The sequence below is a fragment of the Carassius auratus genome, chromosome 32 (assembly GCF_003368295.1).
Source record: "Carassius auratus strain Wakin chromosome 32, ASM336829v1, whole genome shotgun sequence".
Lineage (NCBI taxonomy): Eukaryota > Metazoa > Chordata > Actinopteri > Cypriniformes > Cyprinidae > Carassius > Carassius auratus.
This window is the reverse complement of record NC_039274.1, coordinates 33,418,747-33,442,903: the sequence shown is the minus strand read 5'-3', so window position 1 is coordinate 33,442,903 and position 24,157 is coordinate 33,418,747. Positions and strand designations below refer to the sequence as shown.

The 24,157-nt window shown below is 35.8% G+C and overlaps 2 protein-coding genes across 2 annotated transcripts; both read left to right on the top strand.

The window, feature by feature from the left end:
• Positions 1-2,907: 2,907 nt before the first annotated feature.
• LOC113052243 (circularly permutated Ras protein 1-like) lies at positions 2,908-14,622 on the top strand. The gene is made up of 20 exons (XM_026216640.1): positions 2,908-3,061; positions 3,667-3,750; positions 4,148-4,234; positions 6,590-6,685; positions 6,888-6,974; positions 7,060-7,157; positions 7,241-7,441; positions 7,541-7,591; positions 7,682-7,771; positions 8,632-8,783; positions 9,060-9,141; positions 9,308-9,432; positions 10,279-10,363; positions 11,467-11,573; positions 11,699-11,808; positions 11,987-12,098; positions 12,400-12,540; positions 12,614-12,707; positions 13,591-13,641; positions 13,810-14,622. The coding sequence occupies exons 2-20, from the start codon at positions 3,669-3,671 to the stop codon at positions 13,903-13,905; spliced, it is 1,947 nt and encodes a 648-aa protein (XP_026072425.1). The 5' UTR covers positions 2,908-3,061; positions 3,667-3,668; the 3' UTR covers positions 13,906-14,622.
• A 721-nt stretch (positions 14,623-15,343) lies between these two features.
• LOC113052244 (E3 ubiquitin-protein ligase TRIM39-like) lies at positions 15,344-23,654 on the top strand. The gene is made up of 9 exons (XM_026216641.1): positions 15,344-15,781; positions 16,291-16,407; positions 16,879-17,620; positions 18,007-18,102; positions 18,323-18,556; positions 19,940-20,087; positions 20,209-20,253; positions 20,383-20,409; positions 21,232-23,654. Exons 3-9 carry the CDS (start codon positions 16,931-16,933, stop codon positions 21,771-21,773), a joined length of 1,782 nt encoding a protein of 593 aa, XP_026072426.1. The 5' UTR covers positions 15,344-15,781; positions 16,291-16,407; positions 16,879-16,930; the 3' UTR covers positions 21,774-23,654.
• The last annotated feature ends 503 nt before the right edge of the window (positions 23,655-24,157 follow it).

The following is a 24,157-nucleotide window of genomic DNA, read 5'->3' as shown; positions in this document are numbered from 1 at the left end:
TGATTCTTTGATGCATCACCTACTTATGTATATTGGAACAGCACTGTAAAATAAAAATAAAAATTAACAAAAATTTGCGTATTGGAGACGCGAACCGTTTAAAATGATTCAGTTAGATTTGGTGAACTGGCTCAAAAAGATCCGGTTACATCGAATGATTCGTTCGCAAACCGGATATCACAAACTACTTTGTTTTGAACTCTGTCACAACAGACATGGAAGAGAAGACAATGCTGAATAAAGTCGTAGTTTTTGATATTTTTGGACCAAAATGTATTTTCGATGCTTCAAAATATTCTAACTGACCCTCTGATGTCACATGGACTAACTTTACTTTGAAGATGTTTTTCTTACCTTTCTGGACATGGACACCTATACCGTTCACACAGTTTTAATAAATCTAAAATATCTTAAACTGTGTTCCGAAGATAAACGGAAGTCTAACTGGTTTGGAACGACATGATGGTGAGTTATTAATTACATAATTTTGATTATTGGGTGAACTAACCCTTTAAGACCCCTCTGTCAAGCTCCTGAAGTTTGCAGACGACACCACACTCATCGGCCTCATTCAGGATGGTGACGAGTCCGCTTACAGACAGGAGGTAAAAGAGCTGGCTGTCTGGTGCACTCTCAACAACCTGGAGCTTAACACGCTCAAAACAGTGGAGATGATCGTGGACTTCAGGAGAAACCCCCCTGCACTCCCCCCACTCACCATCATGAACAGCACTATGACTGCAGTGGAGTCATTCAGGTTCCTGGGCACCACTATCTCTCAGGACCTGAAGTGGGACATTCACATTGACTCCATTGTGAAAAAGGCCCAGCAAAGGTTGTACTTCCTCCGCCAGCTGAGGTAGTTTAACCTGCCACAGGAGCTGCTGAAACAGTTCTACTCCACCATCATTGAATCCATCCTCTGTACTTCAGTAACTGTCTGGTTCAGCTCAGCTTCTAAATCTGACCTCAGAAGACTACAGAGGGTAGTTCGGACTGCTGAGCGAATCATCGGTACAACCCTCCCTTCTATTCAAGAACTGTACTTATCCAGAGTGAGAAAAAGGGCTGTCAAAATCACTCTGGACCCCTCACATCCAGCACACTCCCTCTTTGAACTGTTGCCATCTGGTCGACACTACAGAGCTCTGAGCACTAGAACGACCAGACACAGGACCAGTTTCTTCCCTCAGGCAATCCATCTTATGAACAGCTGATAATAACTGCGAACACACTACACTTTATATTTATATACACATACTCTTATTTATCTAACACACATACTTAGTATACACTTAAATTTTGCACATAATACACATGTACACACATAACTGCATTTTGTAATATACCTGCCTACAATTGTCAATTTTTATATTGTCATTCACTATCTACTTATTTGTATTTTTTATTCTTTTATTATGTGTTTTATGTTCTGTCGCTGTCATTCTGTCGTACTGCGGAGTTTCTGTCACGAAAACAAATTCCTCGTATGTGTAAACATACCTGGCAATAAAGTTCATTCTGATTCTGATTCTGAAGGTTTACATGATCATGAACCTCCTCCCAGGGGCGGAGCAAGGGGTGGACGAAAGCTTGGTCAATCAAAACTTCAGCTTTTGTCACTTTTTTCTTGACAAGAAATGCATTTTTTATTAATACCCGACGCGGAACCGGCGTATCTCTTTATGATCACACGCACTTGAACTTCACCTCAGCATCAGGCGCGAGTCAAACGAGCGGAAAAGCGACAGAAGCCAAATCAGCTTCAGTAGATAGATCAACTGTGAACTGCGGTCTGATGAGATGTTGTTCAGACTATATGTCGGTAAAACACACTTTCCGGTCTTATCAGCCGTTTTACTTTGTTCACGGTGCACTCTTCAACAGTACGAAAATATGCATGCCCTATATCACCTCATCATAAAAAAACCCGCTCAAGAAACTATGAGCATACTTAATTCTGTCGTCAGCTAAGTCATGAAATTAAAAAAAAAAAAAAAAAAATGATTAAAGCTGCAAAATGTGCATGTAGGCTATACGCAGCATACAATAACGTCTCTCAAATGCATGTTCTAAAATATATTCTGCAATTCGAGATCATAAGGTTCAATCATACAAACATTTTTTTTTTTTTTTTTGTAATTTAATGCACAAATAAATGTGAGCACAGTATACTTATACTAAAAATATGACAAAGTGAAACCATTTAAACGCATAAAATAACTAATTTTATATTCTAGCATTTAGTTAACTTCCAGTCTTTTTCACATTTTATCACTATCTGCATGTCTCATCTAAAAGTATGCAATATTGGAGAGCAAGCATTTGGGAGTTTTAAGAAACTGAATGAGCAATAAAGCTATAGTGAGCCCCTTTATTAAAATACCTGGTTAGGTATAATGCACAAATTGTCAAATTCACTCAGTATTACATTTTCTAATTCACGAGTTGAAATTAAATGTACTCTGTTGTGTTTTAGGCACTAAAACAGTCCAGTACATCATAGTCAAACACATTTTTCTATTGAAATAATAAAGATTTCTGGGCCACCCCAGACTGGTTGCTGGTCCCTCCATGGCCACCCTTATGAAAACATCCTGGCTTTGCCACTGCCTCCTCCAGCATATTCATACATGTCTACACAAGAAACTTAACCATCCAGTTTCGAGCCTAGGGTAACATTTATTGTGATGACGTTAGTGTGATGACTATTTTTATTACACTAAGTGTGAAAGCCTTGCATGCTGCTAATGATTAAATGACTGAATTGTGTCTCTGACATCTGAGTCAAAGTCCACGTAAGATGAAAGTGAAAAAAAAAAAAATCAAGTGTATTTAAATCTACACAGAGACGAACAATCAAGCTGGTTTAGTTTTTCACTCACTCCTCTCTTTGCCTTTAAAATTTTTTAGGTCGTGCACCAACAGTTTCTTTACTTCCTGTTTCATCAGGCACACAGTTACACATGCACAGTAGGTGTGTGGAGAGCAGGACCTTAATGTTATTGGCTTTCTACGCAAGCTAAAAGTCAGACACTTTATTTTGAGCTACCATCACCAGGTAGGTACATTTCAAATGTTGCAGAGTTTATCAGAGATGAATAACTTCAGCTGTTTCTATTATACTGTGTGTCACCATGTATTTTGTATCAGTAAATAATTATTTTCAATACCTCACTCATTTTTTATTTATTTCTTGCTTGCAGTTCCATTGAACTGAGTCATAATGACGTGAAATTATTTATACATCTTATATTAATTGTAACACAAGGGTGTGTTGGCTCTTGGTTTTTTGCAAACTTAGCTTGAAAAGAAAAAGAACAGAGAAGAAAAGATAAAACAGCATTCATTTTACAAGGAAATCGAACGGTGCCACAGTGTTTACTGCAGGTGTAACTGCCTTCAGCAACTGAGATCAAAGTGAAAGAAACCATTTGAGCAGGAAATGAAAGTCTTTAAAAAAAAAGTTTTGCTTAAAATGCACAGAAAAACACAGTATTATCCAGTGTTTTCTGTGTACATAACACAAGCAGGAAAGAGTGAAGAGATACATGCTGAATTTGTTTATTTTAAAGTGCCTGCGGGTATTACAGGTTCTAGTTTAATTAGACTGTAAAGAATAGAACTAGATGCAAGGATCATTTCTGACTGTTTTTTAACCCACAGAGATGGAGTTTGCTTGCAGTCATGTTGTGTGTAACTGGAGGTCGGAGAGCTTATCAGAAGATGAAGCTAAAGTCTCAAATCAAGGTCAGTTGTAAGCTTTAAAGTCATGAATGAGTTAAAATTTAATATTACAGAACACATAATACTGATATTATGACATGTAAAGAGACAACATTACTCCATGAAGAATAATATGTAAGTATTATTGAGACAACAGTCCAGTTACACATGCCTGGTTTCGATGTCAGATTGGGGCAGGATTTTATTTTTGTGTTTTATTTTTTATATTTTGAATTTTGTACATGATAATTGTTTTGCTGTTAAAATTTCCCTGAAACAACATTAAATAGTGTCTACTAGGCAGGTTTCAGTTGTGACAACTAGGCCCATGTTGTGTATGGGGTATTCTTTTTTAAAATTTGGCACAAATAGTCAGTGTGTAACTCCATCTATCCCTCATGACTGCTCATGTGTTTTGTAGGTTGTTCCTCCACGCTTCCCTGTGGTCTGTCCAGAGCTCAGTCCGATCATCCTTACGACAACCGCATTACCTTTGTTCAGAAACCAGGTGAGTAATTGACACCTTGTTTTTCTCCTTAGCATTGCTTTATGAACATTGATTCAAATGTGTGAAGTGGCTTGTATGCTCTCTTTAAAATGGAAAACTGTAGTGTTGACTGTAGTGTGTGAACACAACTTGAAGAAGGATTGTGTCCAAGCATCACACACAAACTACTACAGCAAAAGACTGCAAACTTCATTTTCACTTTGAATACCATGTAACCACAAAAACGAACCACAGAGACCTTTAAAAAGTTTGGCAACATTCATGACAAAGCGGCAACTGCTACAGCTCAAATCACAGACACCAATGCTAAAATGAGAAAAAGATAATGTGAGTATATTAAAACCTAGATATTCTGAGAAACTGATTTGAATATTATCGACCACTGTGGACAGGTTTGAAGAGGAGAGAGATGCTGATTAACAACTCCAATATCAGTAAAACAACTGCCACTTGTTATAATAAATGACATTGTCATAGAGACTATTACAAAGTTTTTCAACTATTACAAAGTATAAATTTACTCTAAGAAGTAAGGGTGCTCCAATCAGGTTTAATGAGCTGATCACCGGATCACAGGAAGCAGTATCTGCCGATACGATCACATATACCGATATTTATGAAGCCTTCATTTTAACATGTAGAACTATTTATAGTGATGCTCCAGTCAAGATTTTTAAAGACATTTATTAAGGGCCAGAATTTAATTTTTCCCTCTTAGGTGACTCCTGCGGGGGTATTTTTTTGAATTGAGGGGTGGATATTTTTTTACATATTTCACTAATATACAGTATAAAATATAATATATAATTGATCATACAGGAGCATTTTTGTGCTTACAGTGGGGAAATTGCTTCACTTACACACAGCACAAGCCTGATTTCATGAGCTGTATCTGAGGGGACATTATGTTTGAGATCGGCCTTCATAGAGACCGACAATCAAACTTACCAAAGCGATAATCGGCCGATAAACGGAGCACCCCTATTAAGAAGGCTGAAAGGCTGAATTAAAGGGCTCATGATCTAACATTTGTTATTATTTTGTACTGTTCTCTGATGATATCGAGATTTTTACATAAAAAAAAACATAATTTAGAAGAAATAGGCTATTTTCTATACTGTTTTTTTTTCCCGGGGGGATGAGGGGGCTCAGAAGGAAGGCAATGGAAAGAGTCTTCAAAGTCTTGTTATCTTCTGAGTCATCTTTATCTTTATATTTTATATTGATACATTTCATTTGATACAGTACAGTACACCCCCCCCCCAAAAAAAAAAACAACAACTAAAAAACTAAATCGAGACTTTGTTAAAGAGCATAATAGGACCCTTTAAGCATTTTTCTCCCTTAGAGAATAAATATGGCTTAATGTTTTAAGAAGATCAAATTGGATATACAGTTTATTATGGTACTAAATAAGTTTTAATCATTTTACCACCACAGCTTCTTGTCTATACTGGCAACACGCACAATTTGTGCCAATTGCAAGTTAAGTCACAGGTAGCAGAGAGTGCAGGTGACGATTGTAAATGATATTGTAATTTAGTTTTTCTTGTCTACACCACCTGGCTTCTTTTGTAAAATGTTGAGAGATTCAATTAAAAAATAAAAAATAAAATAAAAATGATTGACATCACTTGTGAAAGCACAGGTGTCTGAGAACGCAAGTACATGTCTGCAGCCAGACCTTTCTCACAGGCATTGATCTTCTTCTGCGGAGGCGGTGTTTAGCCACACTATTACTTCATGAAAGGGCACATTTCATACCTGTTGTTTTTGGCAGATTGGCTTCATTATAATTTGTTTTTAGACTAACAAGAATGTTTTGAGTTGTAAAACATACAGGATGTTTTTATAGTACATTGACCTCTTAAATGTAAAACGTTCATGACCCCTTTTAGGCAAATGATGGTAAAATACCTCAATACAGAAATATTTCCTAGGTGTTCATATTATTTTGTCCAACCACTTATATAAGCCTCTTATGCTCACAAACTCTGGATTTATTTGATATATATTTTTTATATAATGAAAATAATATTATTGTGAAACACTATTTCAGTTTAAAATAACTAGTGTATTTTAAAATGTAATTAAATCCTGAGATGGCAATCCTAAATATTTAACAAAAATTACTTCAGTCTTCAGAAATCATCATTCTTGTATCCTTATTAGGTGCTCAAGAATCATTTCTTATTACATTATATTAATAAACAGCCATTTGTTTGGAATATAAATCTTTGATGAAATATGTAAATGGCTTTGCTGTCACTTTTCATTCATTTACATCCTTACTGAATAGAAGTTTTACTTTTCTTTAATCTTTTCTAATTTATTTGAGTGTGTTATTTTTAACAGCTCCATCAGTGGCTCCACCACCTGTTCCTCCCCGTAGCATAGAAAGGAGAGGCACTGTGTTTAGAGCTCTCCCACCCCCACCTTTACCGCCGAGAGGTGAGAAGACATTCACACACTCTCTACAGAACATGAACAAGCACAGGAAATATTGTTATGCAAAAACATACTCGATACACTAAAAATACTATGGTGTTTTACAATGAGTTGTTTTATTTGATTTTGTGAGCTGAATTACACAACAAAAACTCTGTGTTAATTCCAACCTTTATATATTATTTTCCTTCACTCTCTCTCTCAGGTTTGGATAATATTGGAGAGACTCACCTTAAAGCTAATGTAAATGTGGTGTCGCTAAAAGTGGGTAGCCTTGTGGACATTAGTAAAGGTGTGCTAAACTGCTAAGCAATCTTTTTTGAAAGCATACATTTTCTAAATGTTCCATTTGTTTAGCTCACTTACTGTCTCTTTAGCATCTGCTATACAGTGCAGCCAAAAACCAGTGCATTGTGGGAAATGTAGTGCTGTCATGTCCTCAGCAAGCAGTCCAGAGACACACCATAAAACAATAGTAAGTTATACCAGCAGGTGCAAACCCATCAGATTATATGACATTTACTTATTGTTTAAGTGTTTCGTGTCCTTTTTTTCTAGATATGGAGGTGTGAGTTTTGTGGAAAGGAGAACGTTTACCCTCAGACTACGCTGAAGGGAGGCCGGTTTTCTTTGCGCAGTCCTTCAGGCAGGGATATACTGTACATGGACGACGATGAGGACACAGAGTATGAGAATCTAGATGACATGCTTATTGTCCTGTGTGTGGACATTTCCGGAAGTATGAGCGTCACTTCTGAGGTGCCGATCACTTTCATTACAGACGTCCAGAGCTGTTGTTATGTTCTCAACACCTTCACTTAATGTTCACATTAAATATATTATATATTTTCCTCGCAGATCTCTCCTGGTAACGCCATGCGATCACCCACTTATGTTTCACGACTGCAGGTAAAAAAAAGATTAAATAAATACATGTTTTGCTTATGTAAACAGGCACAGTAAATGTGAAGTTACTCACTTTTTTTTTTTTTGGTTCAGGGAGTCCAAGAAGCTCTTCAGATGGTGCTGTCCTCCCTGCAGAAAACCTCATCTCACCGAAGAGTGGCACTGGTGACATTTAACAATGAGGTAAAGAGACTTATGGGAAGCACAAAGCGATTATTATGCCCAGTTCTGATCATAAGGATTTCCTCTTTTTTTTTTTTTTTGGAAACTTTTTTGCAAAAACTGCCACATTATTATTTGAAGTTTTTCTGTTTTTTAAACTGGGTTCTGGGAAAAACGAGAGGGGAAAAATATTTTTTATTTTTATATATTATGTAAGATATATGTAAATATTTTTAAATATAAACAAATTGTTAGGTGTAATTTTACTGCAAATATATTTATTGTGAAAAGCACTATACATTCATATTAGAATTTATTTAAGTTTATACTGTGCAACATTATTCTAATGTTAGGCAGGAAAAAAGATAAACTTAATACAAAGAATTTGAATATTTGCTTTGCCTTATGTGCAATTTAAATATAAAGGCCAGTTATTTATTTTTGTCAACATGTTCTCTTTATAATGTCATGCTTTTTCTCATTTGCTATAAATGGCTTTATACATATATCTGTGACCTAGAGTTTATGCTGGTAAATTTTGGCAAAACAGGACCAGGTTTAATATACCCTGTAAAACGACGTACTTCTGAAGCCAAAGCTCAGCAGCTCTATAAAACTTACTGAGATGTCAAACTGTGATGACTGAGCATTTCCCCTTCTTGTTTTTGACAAGCTTGTGGCTACTGGTTTGTAGAAACCTAAATTCACTATGAAGGAACTAAGAAGCATGTAAAACTACTAAGATTAGCCATTGAAAAGTCATTTTAGAAAACTAGATACAGAGATAAACAATAGCACCAGCTTAGCTCATATAGTGCTTTATTTTACTGTGATGTGGATAGATCAGAGTTTAGAGAAGCATGAATGTGTGTGGTTTTCAGGTGACAGTATATGGGGATGGTACAAAGGTTCCTCTGACTCTGAGAGACTGGGCACTGGTGGACTATGACTATGTGAAGAAGGCGGGCGAGAACTACAGCACCCCTCACTGCATCGCAGAGACCATCCAACCTCTCACCCAGAAAATCAAAGAGTGAGTGGCGTTGAACGTACAGCGAGTAGAGACGAGTATCACCCTCCTTTACAATAATCACATTTTGTTGCTTTGCAGCCTGAAATGAAGATGGACACGATTTTTGTTTAATCCAGCTGTATTTACTCAGTGCAAATGTTTGGCTGATCCTAATGTTTCATGAAAATGCTACAGTGTTATTTTATTTCGTTGTTCATGAAAAGCAAGCTATAGTGTTAAGTCAGTATTTGTGTTGTCTGTCTAACTTTATTAATTAGGGTTTGTTCCTCTCTGCAGACTCAGAGAACATGGAGCCACAGCCCTGGGACCTGCTGCCCTCGTCTCTGTTGCCATGGCATCTCAGTTCACAGGGTCAAAAGTATGTATCCGTTATTACATGTTCTGAAAACTATTTTAAATGTGTGCTGTAATGATAAAACCACTATTCAATGAGTTGAACCGTAGTCTAGAAGAGGACTTCATTATTTAGCTACTGATGCTCTGCATTTACATGATTATATGTCTGTGTGATTTTTTTTTTCCAGGTTATAATTTGCACAGATGGTCAGGCCAACATAGGCCTAGGCCATTTAGATCAGGAGTTTTCTCGTTGCCCCAACCCCTCACCTTATTTTTACAATCGGTTAGCCCATTATGCTGCCGAAAAGGGGTGAGTGACTGCAAACCACAAATCTCTTTCTGAATATTATATTAGTTATAACCAGTGTTGGGTGTAATGCTTTACTAGGCAATGAATTACTGTCATTTAATTAGGAGAGACCTGGGCAATTGTAAAAAAAAAAATTAAAAAAAATGGGATTTTCTTTAATAACTCACAGACTTTTTGAAATACACTAGTCGGCTTTTGATACAAGAAACAAATATAGGTGCACTAATTAATAATACAGTTTATATATTTAAGGACAAGACTATAATATTAAATTAAATGCAAGAAGTCAGAGTGTTACAATTGCCCCTTTTTATTAATCTAAAATAAAAGCCTACCTCAATGTAATCACTTTACTGCTGTAACATCTAATAATGTTACTTAAAAAAAAAAAAAAAAAAAAAAAAAAAAAAAATATATATATATATATATATATATATATATATATATATATATATATATATATATATATATATATATATATATATATACAAAATTATAAATATATTAAAATATACTTAAAGGAGTAAAATCTAGTTACCAATAGAAATAGCTGCCTAGTCTTCTGTAAAAATAGAAATAGACTTGCTGCTTTTTGAATGCATCTAAAATAATTTAATCTATATATATATATATATATATATATATATATATATATATATATATATATATATATATATATATATGAAGCAAGTGCACCTATATATATATATATATATATATATATATATATCCCACATTTACTGAAAAATTACAAATTTAGCCCAGTGACCCTAAATGAAATCATGTCATGTCAAGTGTTGTTATGATCAGTAAGTCATAGATTTCTGTTGTGGTGGTTGTTTATAGCGTGATAGTGTCTGTGATGACCTTTGAAGGAGAGGACTGTCGTTTGGCAGAGGTTGGGAGATTGGCAGATCACACAGGAGGCCGAGTGAGTTACTGCGACTGCTCATCTGCAGTCTGATTTTTTATTGATTAGCGATCTGGGTAATGTTGCTAATATCCGATGAGAAGGTAAAGACTGACTCCTCGAGAAACCTATGAGTGCAGCAACAATCTGTTTCTCCTGAGGGTGTTGTCTTTCACTAATTTGGTTACATCTCACACACTTAGCTCATTGTAAACTATGTTAGAAATGCTCACATTTTCTGTATGAACCCTTCGCTCGACATTTTCCGCTAACAGCAGCTGTCACTACATTTGTTACATTGCATACTTCTAACACATCCTGAACCTTGTGTGTAAAAACCCCTCGGTAGAAGCTCAATCTGTTTTAATGGGTTTGACACATGTAGCTTGAAGCCTATTTTAGAAAAACCAATACTTATTACCAAATGACACCCACACATGCAAGGAAGAACGAGTTTGAGTTCAGTATTTCCCCTTCTGCTGAATGTCAAAAGATTTTTGCTTTGAAACAATGATAATAGGAAACTGGTGCAAGACATCAATAACTTTAGTATCATGCATAGTGTGTACCACAAGATTATCAGTTTGTACTTAGCTTGAATAATAAGCACTAACGTTCAAAATATGGGGTCCGTTTTTTCTTCATTTATTTTTCTTTATTTTTAAATTAATATTTTATTAAGCAATGATGCATTAAATAAATCAAAGAGAGTAAAGACATTTGCAATCTTGCAAAGGATTTTTACCCAAATTCTATTTGTTTGCATGTCTATTCATCAAAAAATTAACAAGTAAATAAATAAATAAATATATGAGCAGTTGATGATAACACAAAATATTTCTTGAGCAGCAGATCAGCATATTACAATGATTTCTGAAGTGTTATGTGTCTCTGAAGACTGGGGTGCTGATGCTGAAAAACAATACAAATAGAAAACCGATGTTTTAAGTTTTAATAATTTACAATATTACTTTATTTCTGAGCATAAGAGACTTCATTCAAAAACACAAAAATATTTAAAAAAGTTCATGTTTCTCTTTGAAAGGAGAGCTGCAATATTATAAACAAGCCATGATCTTACATTTTAAAAAACTAAATAATTTATTTTTTCATCCACTTTCCAGATAAATATTGTTAATGTTGGTACAGTTGCCACAGAGATCCAGAGCGCTATAGCTGACAATGTCCTAGCAACTAGTGTCATGGCAACACTGCTGGCACCAGATGGCATGTAAGTATCCATTTATGACATTCAGTGACACAAACACATGTAAATACATGCAACAACATACGCACTATGCACTATAAACGCATTTCATAAAGTCTCTATGTTTATGTCTTCTCTGACCGCCTCAGGTACTTCCCCTATGAGGAGGATAATCATCGGTTAGTACGAGAGATTGGCAATGTAACAGATGGTGTTGAGATCACCTTCCAGTTTGCAATCAGAGCAGAAAAAGTTGAAAGTAAGCACAAAATAAACAGTGCAATCAAAAGAAAATGAAGCATTAGAGAAAAGATGGAACTCTTTTTTTCCTACACCCCCTCATGTTGTTCTAAAACTGTTTACGGTGTTTTTTGTTTGTTGTTTTGTATGGAACACAAAATGTAGACCTTTTTATGTATCTTTAAATGTGTTTTCAGGTTTCCAACAACGGGACCGGATCCCTTTTCAACTGCAGCTGAGTTTCAAGACTCGAGATTTGCAGAAAGTGACGAGAGTCATCACTCATCAGAAACGAGTCACCACCAGCAGGCAAACCACTCGAAATATTACACCATAACAGCAAACATACAGCTCTTGACACATATCACTTAATCATTTTGCCATAAACTACATGGTGATTTATAGTCAGCTCTTTCACATCCAAAATAACTGCAGAAATTTTAATTGTAGACATAGAAGGAAAATTATATTTTCCTTTATATATATAGATGGAGAAAGGAAAGTTGTTTTATATATATATATATATATATATATATATATATATATATATATATATATATATAAAACAACTTTCCTTTCTCTATCTCTGTGTCTGGTTCTGTGTGTGTAGCTGGGTGTGGGCAGGCAGTTTAAATATATCTGTGTTGGGCGTTCACTGTGCCCAGCTGTGTGCCCGGCTGACTATGGAGGGCCGAGTACAGGAAGCACAGAGACAACTCAGAGCTCAACAGGACCTTCTCAAAGACATCAGGTACAGCAAACGTCCCCAGACGGTTGTATAAAGAAATGTATAAAACACGTCTCCCTCAATGCTTATCTTACAGTCAACAGAAGCCGAGTCCTAAAGAAGAGAGTATCTATGGGAACTGGATTAGTACCATGAGTATGATCTGTGAAGACCTCTCCACAGTCAACCAGGTCTGAATACACCCTCAACCATCCAAATAATAGCATATGTAAATTATTATTTATTTTATTTTTGAATGTAATGAATTTTCAGCAGTCATTACTTCAGTCTTCAGTGTCAGAAACATTTCTTATTATTAGCAGTGCTATAAATAACTGCTGCTTAAAGTTTTTGTGGACTGTAATACAGTTTTTCAGGATTCTTTGATGAATAAAATGTACAAAGTAAAAGTAGACAGAATTTACATGTACATGTATTTACTGTCACTTTCGATCAGTTTAATGCATCCTTGCCAAATAGAAGTATAAAAAACTATAATTATTTCTGAAGTATCATGTGACACTGAAGACTGGATTAATGGCCGCTGAAAGTTCAGCTTTGCCATTAAATAAATAAATTACATTTTAATAAAAGGCAGTTATTTTAAATTACAACAGCATTTCACAATATTACTGCTTTTTCGGAATTTTCCAAAAATTCCAAACGGTATATAATCATTAATATTTCATATCATTAATATTTAAACCATTAAAACATTATAGAATATTTAACTAATCAGTATGTCGTGCTATTCAAATATGAATACATATGAAAAAATATTATTTTATGAATAAGGTTTTTCAAAATAACAAATTAAACTATATAAAAAATAGACACTTTAGCAGAGCATTTATCAAGCATTGTCATTGTTTACCTAATTCAGCATACCACAGTCGAGATTGACACACTCTCACATGCTTGTAGATATGTGTCAGTGATTGTCTTTAACATTCAACATGTTTTGAAATCTGCTCAGCTCCAAAAGTGCCCCAAGCCATATTAGCATTCTAGATGAATCATTGTGACTAAATATGTCCTTGTGCTAAAAGCATGACACACTTTTACTCTAAACAGAACACAACGGAAACTGACGCCAAACAAGCATCCCGAACATGTTCCACTGCGGTGAGTTAAAGATCTCCCACACTTTATACATAACAGAGAAAATCTGGCATTCTAAATGTAATTGAAACCCATATGTCCTTTTTTAGGTTTTTGAAGAAAAGTTATACATAAAATGAACAGATCATGCTTAGATATCATGGATCATCACATTATTTTCTTCTCCTCCAGAGTCTCTCAGATGCAGCGGCCAATGTGGTCTACCAAATGAAGAGAGCCAAGAGTATGAGCGGAAAGGGACAGAGAGTTGCCATGATGGAGAACTGAGCTCAGATGCCATCAAGAGTTGTGAGCAGTCATTTTAAGTGTCATGTAGGCTGCTATATCAATCTCAAGCTATGGACAATGAATACTGCTTGGAATTTATGCAATATACAATATATGCAAACTATGAGTTGATAACCTAATATCCAGCTGGTGAGCTGCTTTCAGAATCAGAAAGAGCTTTATTGCCAAGTGTGCCTAAACACACAAGGAATTTGTCTTGGTAAGAGAAGCTTCCAGTGCACAGACAAAAAAAGTGAGTAAAAATAAATACGTAAAAAAAAACATAATAGGCAAAGAGACAGTAAACAGCATATTGTATGTACAGATGTGCTATATACAAATTATGCATGGGAATGTGAACAGGTGTATGGAAAGAAGTCACAGTGGGGAGAACATTTAACTGTGCATGAGGTATATGGCCTGAGGGAAGAAACGTTTCCTATGTCTGGCTGTTTCGGTGCTCAGTACGCTGTAAACAGTTCAAAGATGAAGTGGGCTGGGTGTGAGGGGTCCAGTGTGATTTTGCCAACCCTTTTACTCACTTTCACTTTCCATGGCATCACTTCTGTATTGATCTTTGGCTGGTTTGTGCATTTAAGACATTTTTGAATAAGTAACATATTTGACATACATTTGCAATTGTCAGATTACCAGCTTGGATACTATTGACTGTATTAATAAATATAAAGCAATCAAATAAAACATGTTTTATAGAAATCAGAGACTGATTCTTCTTACTCTGTCTACTTACATCACCTTAAAACAGTCAGTCTTCAAATTATTTTTTAATGTATGCGGATTTAAGCGATAAACACTGGTGAAAGTATGTCAACAAGAAATGGTGAGAACTGGTTAGAACCAACTTCAGTGAGGTATGTGACAAAAAAGCCCTGATCAGTTGCACTCTTTGTGTTCTTCCTTATCTCTCTCTCTCTTTCCCTAATGTTAATGGCAGATATAGAGTAGCATTTGAATTTTGAAATGGCATTCATGAAATGAGGCAACTCTATCTGTCTCTCTACAGATGGATTGTGTCACCATCCAGTGATCCCTTACGGAAAACATCTGTTTTTCTGCCGATTTAACACTATGTCAGGTTTTATTTTACACATGTGACCTCTGAATCACCCCACAAACAGACCAAAAAAGACCTTTAATTCAACCGTATTCTGTCATGATCAGTCCCAGATCTCTGCAGAATCATAGGTTTTGCAGCTTCAGCTCCTAGTGTTATTCGTTTTATTGTTATTTATTCATTCTTTCATGCATTTAGCATGTTGTGATGTCATCTCAGTTTAACATGTTTTACGATATCCAAATCCATTTAATAGAATTCCTCCACTTTCTCCCAAAAAGAAAATGCAAAAAAATAAATAAATAATGATAAATAAAATTTTGAAACAAATGATGCAAAAACCTTTTCTCCAAAGTAATTTTTCTGACTTTTAGCAATGACTTTTATGGTGTCCTTGTGCGTAGTTCATCATGTAAACATTTAATTCATATTAACAGATTTTGAGCTGTATTGAATAAAATGAAATCTTTGCAGATTCTGTCTGGGTTTGGTCATGGTCATCGTCGGTATTAGTTACATCCAAATGTAAACTACTTATGTTTCTGCATGATTTATTTGACAAAACCTGACACTGAAGTGTGTCTGAAACAAGCATGTAATCTTGCTTGGAATCTCATCAGACAGGTTTGAACTCACTGTCTGGGAGAAAGATAGGGTGGAGAGAGAAAGAGCTGAGGAGGGAGTCGGCCAAAAGCAACCACATGTAAGAGTTTAAATAATACCTGTAAAACTGAACCATCAGGATACAACACAAGCACTGATGAGAGACCACCGGATAAAGCACAGACAAGCCTAACAGAGGTAAGTTTCGTATAGATTTAATGTAAAACTATTTTATAACATGATTTGGTGTTAAGCATGCAAGTCAAAAACTGCTATAAAAGATATAAGTCATACTTAATCATAGTTAAGTATTTTTACCAAAAAACATTGTTGACACTTTAGCCACACTAAAAAATAATGAATGTCATTAATCAGATGTTGGATTAAACCAGGTATTTATTTGAAAGAAAGATAGCACATAAGGCTTCCTCTTAGGAAAAACATTTTTTTTAAGTGGTAAAAAGGTACAAACCCTATTTTACCACTTGTCACACTTGTTTCAGAGATACTGGTGAAGAACGCTGTGAACCTAAAATCATGAGCCAGCTGGTTAATAGTCACTGGAAAAATGGCTAAAAATCAAAATCATCTATTTGTTAGTAGATCTTACTTGGTTTGATGTTTTGTTTTTATTCAATGACATTCTGGAGTTTTAATAGTACAACTGAATGGTTGTATTTGTGTGCTTTTGTTCATTTGTTTCCCAGAACCCACTAAGCTGCTCCACAGGACTAAGATAACAGGCAGCTAAGGAAGGAACATACCACTGAAGAAGACACTTTAGCCAGTAGTGCCTCATTCCAGTGTGAAACTGCTGATTAGAGGTGAGTTTTCAACTGACACAGTTTTCATAATCTGTCTGATTTAGTGAGATTTAAAACATTTAAAATCATCTCAATGAGACTAACCCCGATCCTGGATTATTACTACAAACGTTCACTGATCCAGTCATTCTATAGGTTGCTTTGTGAATATTGACAACAGTTGTTTGCATAACAACCCTATCTGATCGTATATACTGTGTTTTAATGTTAAATATTGGTTCTCGTTTTAGTACCTGCTTCTATTCTCACAGCTTTCTTATTGACACAATGTGTTGTGATGATATATTCTACTTGTGTTTGCTGTCGTGCAAAATGCTCGAGTCTAAAATGAAATAAAATAAAACATTTATTTGTTTTTATTTCAGCCATTTGTGATTACGATATTTTCATTTAGTGACCTTATGTACTAAAATAACCAAAACGAAAATTTAAAGCTTTACATTTCCTTTCATTTTTGCATCTTTCCCTCAGTGCCATTTTTCCTTGTCTCCTCGTGCATCTTTTGCCGTCCCCCTGCACAGCCATGCCATTCTCTCGAAGCTTCCTGTCTGAAGAGCAGCTGCTGTGCTCCATCTGCTTAGACGTGTTTGACAATCCGGTGTCCACGCCATGTGGCCACAACTTCTGCATGACCTGCATCGGCCACTACTGGGACTCAGTGAAGCACTGTCAGTGCCCCCTCTGCAAGCAGACCTTCAAGAGAAAGCCAGATCTCCAAATTAATCGAACTCTCAGAGAGATCACTGAACAGTTCAAGCGGATGAAGGGAAACCCGGGGACTTCTGGAAGGAACGAGGCAGATAGAGAAGCTGAGGAAGGGGAAAAGACACAAGAGACAGTTGGTAGTACACTTAGGCCAGCCCAACTTCCAGGTAATCTTCTTGAGGAAATGAAGCAGAGACTCACACGGCACAGGGCACACAGCAATTCTCTGGCCTCTCAGAATGAATCATGGTCTGAACAAACTGTTACACCAAACACGGATAGTACTAGTGACACCCAGCCACCTGGTTTTGCCAGACAGGTGTCCCTGCGAAGGTATACCTTGAGTGGGGCGGCAGATGCCATGAAAGTCCCCCTTTGTCCAAAACATCACCGAAACCTGGAGCTGTTCTGTCGATCTGATTCGGAGTGTGTTTGTGTTGAGTGTGGACAAACCGAACACCAGTCACATGACATCACATGTGCCGAGAAAGAGTGGCAAAGTCATAAGGTAGGATAAAATGAAGAATAAGTTATAACTGCTAATGACAGAAAATCTGTAAAAGCCTTCACATCTAAACCAAAAAAGTTAATAAAAAAAGATAATAAACTAAAAATATATAAACCGATCATAATAAATACATTTTAAAATGTATGTTTTTTTGCTTGTTTGAAAATTGGGTTTGTGCTGTCAGTCTTTAAAACAGATATAATAATAATATAAAAAAATCCACTTGATTTGATTTCATTAGCTTATCAAATGTTGTTTATACACTTTCAGAAAAAAAACTGTGCAAATTATTTTCTTTCGGGGGTACAATGTTGCATTACCACCATGCATTGACTGGTAATCTGGGGCGCTTCCTGCTGCATCATTTCCTGTTTTCTTTCACACAGATGAAGATTGGTATCACAGAGAACGAGATGCAGGAGATGACCAAGAACAGGATGGAGAAAGTGGAGGAGATCAAACAATCACTAGTTCATTTTAAAGTAAGTAACGCAGTAGCTTCACTTGTTTTCTTCATCCCACAACATCAAAAGTCCCCAAAGTCTTGGAGAAAAGTGAACACCTACGGGTTTAATGTCAACTGATATTTAGTGATAACAAGTACTAAACCTTTGTCACACAGTGTCAGGGCTTTACATCACCCTAAATCTAGATCCATGATGAAAACCTTCATCCGTGCTTCTGCTTCCCTCTGTGCTCCAGATGCTGTCAGAGCATGAGGTGCAGCGCAGTATGCAGCTGTTTGGGGCTTTGATAAGCTCCCTCGAGCGCAGTCAGGCCGGGCTGCTGGAAGTGACTGAGATAAACCGTCTCTCAGCAGAGCACCAGGCTGAGCTCATGATCAGAGAGCTGGAGCAGGAGATCACAGAACTGAGGAGGAGAAGCACAGCACTGGCCAAACTGGCCCAGTCTGAAAATTATATCACCGGACTGAAGGTCTGTAATGTGTCAAGACAACACACTCATACTTTTTCCTCATTTTAGCATTGGTGTCTGTGATTTGAGCTGTAGCAGCTCTGTCATGAATGTTGGATTTTTAAAGTTCTCTGTGGTTACTTTTTGTGGTTACATGGTGTTCAAAGTGAAAATGAAGTTTGCAGGATTTTGCTGCAGTAATTTGTGTGTGATGTTTGGACACAATCCTTCTTCAAGTTGTGTTCATACACTACAGTCAACAGTCCCTATCATTCCCTTTTTTCCATTTTAAAGAGAGCATACAAGCCACTTCACACATTTGAATCAATGTTCATAAAGCAATGCTAAGGAGAAAAACAAGGTGTCAATTACTCACCTGGTTTCTGAACAAAGGTAACGCGGTTGTCGTAAGGATGATCAGACTGAGCTCTGGACAGACCACAGGGAAGCGTGGAGGAACAGCCTACGAAACACATGAGCAGTCATGAGAGATAGAGGGAGTTACACACTGACTATTTGTGCCAAATTATTAAAAAAATACCCCAAAAATACACAACATGAGCCTAGTTGTCACGACTGAAACCTGCCTAGTAGACAATAATAATGTTGTTTTGGTGAAATTTGAACAGTAAAAGAAATATCAAGTACAAAATCCAAAATATAAAAAGCAAAATACAAAAATAAAAACCTGCCCCAACATGACATTGAAACCAGGCATGTGTAACTGGACTGTTGTCTCAATAATAATTACGTATTATTCTTCATAGAGTAATGTTGTCTCTTTACATGTCATAATATCAATACCTCCAGTTACACACAACATGACTGCAAGCAAACTCCATCTCTGTGGGTGAAAAAACAGTCAGAAATGATCCTTGCATATACAGTGGTTCTATTCTTTACAGTCTTATTAAACTAGAACCTGTAACACCCGCAGGCACTTTAAAATAAACAAATTCAGCATGTATCTCTTCACTCTTTCCTGCTTGTGTTGTGTGCACAGGAAACACTAGAGTAATAGACTCCAGTTCTTCCATCTTTTCAGTTTTCTATTTCTATGTTCTATTTCAAATATCACAGAGACATAAGTGGGTTTGATTGACATGAGCCAATAAGAAACCACCTCAGCACTCAGCACCCTGGTGAAGGCATGACAACACACTAAAATTCACAATTCCAAAGCCCTTAGCATTGTGCCGTGTTTTGTTCTGACAAATATTCATATTATATATATATATTAAAAAAATTTAATATATAATGTTTTATATACAGAAAACCTTTCTTTATATATTTAACAGTGGAGTTAAAAATACATTTTATAATGGTTGCAGTTACGGCGATAGAGAGAAAATAAGCATGACTCGACAAACAAGTTAAAAAATTGCTCCTGGTCTTTTCCAACAGGGCTTCTCTGACATCAGCACTCTCAAGGCAATGAAAGACTGGACGGGTATCTCACTGACCTGTGACCTTGGAACGAAAACAATTTACACCTCTGCCTGTCAGCTACTGGAACAGTTTAAGGAGGAGCTTCAGAGAGTACCTGAATTCTGTGAGTGACACCTGTCAAACAATACACTACAGTGCCATCAGGTCAAATACTACACTACAGTGCCATCAGGTGGCAGATGGAGAAGTTGCCTCTTTTGGTTGACAGTTTCTTTCTGCTCTAGGCCTCTCTGTGTCCACTAGCCTATCACCTGTGAAATCACTCACAAGTAAGACTTTCTGTTGGCAAGTGTTCGTCTTATCATGATGCATTGTATAACTATATATCTAGAATTATGAAATGCATTTTAAAACTTCATTTTTTTCAATTACAATGATCTTATCTCAATGTTTTGCAGAAGTGAAGAGAATACAGGAATATGCAGGTATGTATTAGAGATGGCATTTTATTGCAATGTATATATAAGCAGGTGCTATAAAGATGTTTTTTTTTTTTCTCCAAAACTTTATAACACCTTTGCCCTGTTATGGATAAAGTCCTAAATAGTTGAGATAACAGTTTATTGATTGTTAATACTTGCATAACACATCTGCATCTCTTAATGGCCATAAAAACTTCAGTTTGTTCTTGTGCAAGTAGTTTTCGATTTAAATGTTTCAGAGCATTTGCGAACTTCTCAAGTAGTATGACACGCTACAATTCACAAAAAACTATATTAAAAGCATTTTTCTAATTTGCTATTTGCTTAGTAATTTATCATCTTATTTCATGAATTATTATGCACACAGATATATATGCCATTATGGCAACTGAGAGAAATCATATATTTCTGTGCATTATACTTTCTAAACTAAACAAAAAGGACTATTTATTAGTTAATTTATCTAAACTATATATATATATAATTTATTTTTTATTCTATATATAAAGAGAGAGAGTTAAACAAATTAATTTAAATCAATACAATTTGTATATAATTAAATATAATTAAAGTTAGAATTTACATATAGCTCAACATTTTTAAATGTTAATTATTCCTGAGGTGGTCCTTCAGAAATCATTCTAATATGCTGATTTTTTTTAATAAATAAAAAAACAATATATACAAGTCTTTACTGTCAATTTGATGCATCCCTGCTGAATAAAAATACAAGTTTATTATATAAATGTGTGTGTGTGTGTGTGTGTGTGTTAAACATCCTAAATATAAATATATATATATATATATTTGAACTTTTTACACTAGTGGATGTGACCCTGGACACCAACACTGCTCATCCACGTCTCATCCTATCAGAAGACAAGAAGAAGGTGTGGTGTGGTGAAAAGCGTCAACAAGTTCCCAACAACCGTGAGCGCTTCGACTGTGTAGTCTGTGTCCTGGGCTGCGAGGGATTCAGCAGTGGCCGATACTACTGGGAGGTGGAGGTGGATGGAAAGACTGACTGGGATCTGGGAGTGGCGAGTCATTCCTGCAACAGAAAGGGTAAGATCGCAGTCAGCCCCAACAATGGCTATTGGTTTCTTAGCCTGCGGGACAAGAACAACTATGCCTTTAGGACTGAGCCTTCCACTGCCATTCCCCTGAGCCTGAGACCTCAGAAGATAGGGCTATTTGTGGACTATGAAAAAGGCCAAGTGTCCTTTTATAATGTGGATGCAAAGATGCACATCTACACATTTATGGACATCTTCTCTGGGACTATTTACCCATTTTTCAGTCCCTGTACCAACAAAACAGGCAGAAATGATGCTCCACTGGTGATCAAGCCTGTCCTTATGGACTGAAGAGTGAGATGTAAACATTTTATGAGCAAGCATCCGATACAAAATGTTGTGGCATTTTTTGCCTTATATATGATTTGTCTGCTGCTATTGGCAATTTCACTAAGATGACACATGACACTGTACATCCTCTCTTTCCAGTTTTTGTTTTTGTTTTTTCTATTTTATGCAGATTTGCATTTGCTTTGTCCATTCTCTGTAGATCCAATCCATTTTGATAATGTTTATTATGCAATGCTTGTACACTACTGGTCAAACCACTTTTTCTTACCCTCAGCAAATATAAAACAATAAGAAAAAAATAGCCAAATCCCAGACACTTTAGAAATCCCAGCCAGTCTGGGAAAATTAATGAATGTTGTTTTGTTTTTATAAATGCTTCATTCACTATTGCAGGCCTATACAGTTCATTTGGCCTAATTTTCTGTAAAGATGAGTGTACTTGAAAATGATGAAATAAACGTTGCGGTGTCATATGGCAAGTTACTGCAGGTAATTTCTCTCTTTATAACCTCACACCCTTTCTTTCTCTTTCATATATCTAGTAGCTACCAAGACTGGGCCCTATTTACAGCGGAGTGAGACTAAAGTTATGCTGCTTAAACTTTCATAATACACTACAACCCCAGTGTGTCTGTTTATGACACTTGTAATCAACACTAACTGCCTTTACATTGTTGTTTTTACCGCTCCAGGTAACTCCCAAACCAAATCCTAACGGTATTTTCTCTGTGTGCATCGTTCGTGTTGAAGCATGTCAAAAGTAACTGTCGGACTCGGACAGGAAATACCCGAGGGCTCCGTGGAGTCGGCGAGGCTGCGTTTCCTCAACGCACCGCCAGGTGGCAGACATACTGGTTTTATAACTATACTTTTTTTCCCTAACGTGAAGCAAACACGTGGTTAACTTCATCTTCGCCATCTAGCCAAACTGCCCTTTATGACTTTTTATTGGTATATAAAACTACATATAAAGCAAACTTCACAGATGTCAACCTGTTTTTCCTTGCCAAGATATGCCACTGTCAATCTGTTAAACTGATCCATATAGAGAGCATAAGACTGAGGCTTGTTGTCAAGCAATGAAGCCTCACAACAGTAATATCTCAGTATCTAGCTACATTATGTTTTATATAATTGTTTTACTATTAAAATTTGACTGAAAACTTGTAATAGAGTGCTTGACAACATGCCACACTATATGCAAATGTGGGGAGTAATATAGGAACTTTTTTTTGTTAGCAAAGACTTTAAGCCTTTTTACCTTTATTTTCTATTCAGGAATTGACTTCCTACACTAAACACAGAAAGAGAATTATTAACTGAAGTACAAAATTGTAACATCTAGCTCCCTGAATGCCTTATTTAATTCACCCACATGCACTGATCATTATTATTATCTTTTTTTTTCTTTCTTTTTTTTTTTTAAAAATCAATACACAAAATGCGGTCATATTAAAACATTACTTTTCTAAAGACTTTTTTTAGCATTTAGTTTTTTATTGTATTTAATGGAAACTTCTTGTTCAAGTTCTCTGGCACCGTCGGTTTCTGTGTTTTTAAATATTAATGTATACTAGTAACTTAATAGTATTGATTAATGTTTGCTATTTTCACTCCTAAACAACTTTTTTAATAATTAAACATGAATTTCAGTAACTTGTAGAATTAGATGTACAATCAAATATGCCATGTGAACTTGAGAAATAAATGTGTGCATTAAATGAGAATTTGAGGGAAATTATAAGGGAAATTAATAAAAATATATATCAGGGTCAAAAATTAAACAGACAAAAATTCCTTTTTTTGTTTTTGTTTTTGAATATTGATGTATTTCACTGATATTCTATTCTAGGTCAAATGGGCTATGTGTACGGTGTATGTTGTTGAATGTATAGCAAACATGAAGTGTTTTTTTTTTTAATTAAAATAATTTCGTTAAAGCTCTGCAAACACTGAACGTTATTTTTGAACCGGTTATTTTAAAATGCATTCAAGCAGAGCCCTTACTGTGCTGTTATATTTTTGCACATTAGCAGCTCATAATGAAAATTAATTCAGTCAATTGTTTCAATAGAAGTATTTGACATAAATGGACAGAACACTGTATTGGTGGGTGGGAAGGGTACCCTCATAAAGTAAAAGAAATATACATCAAAACAATTCCACGTGGAAAATATTGCCACTTAATAATAAAGAAAAAAGATAGTGATGAATATAGCATTCCAGGAAGCATCATATGAGCTTTAAACTTCAACAGAAATCACAGGTGTAACAAGCCAAGCAGGACATAACAACTGAAATAACACAAATGACAGAATGAGACAGCATGTGTGTGTGATGACTATTACCATATTTCAATGGTAACATTCCTCACTAATACACTC

What these genes read in the sequence shown, in the direction of transcription:
- LOC113052243 (XM_026216640.1), top strand. Translation starts at nt 3,669, where the DNA reads ATGGAGTTTGCTTGCAGTCATGTTGTGTGTAACTGGAGGTCGGAGAGC. An exon ending in TACCTTTGTTCAGAAACCAG is followed by an intron (nt 4,235 to 6,589) that starts GTGAGTAATTGA and finishes TATTTTTAACAG; the next exon opens with CTCCATCAGTGGCTCCACCA. An exon ending in GTATGAGCGTCACTTCTGAG is followed by an intron (nt 7,442 to 7,540) that starts GTGCCGATCACT and finishes TTTTCCTCGCAG; the next exon opens with ATCTCTCCTGGTAACGCCAT.
- LOC113052244 (XM_026216641.1), top strand. Translation starts at nt 16,931, where the DNA reads ATGCCATTCTCTCGAAGCTTCCTGTCTGAAGAGCAGCTGCTGTGCTCC. An exon ending in ATTATATCACCGGACTGAAG is followed by an intron (nt 18,557 to 19,939) that starts GTCTGTAATGTG and finishes CTTTTCCAACAG; the next exon opens with GGCTTCTCTGACATCAGCAC. An exon ending in GAGAATACAGGAATATGCAG is followed by an intron (nt 20,410 to 21,231) that starts GTATGTATTAGA and finishes TTTTTACACTAG; the next exon opens with TGGATGTGACCCTGGACACC.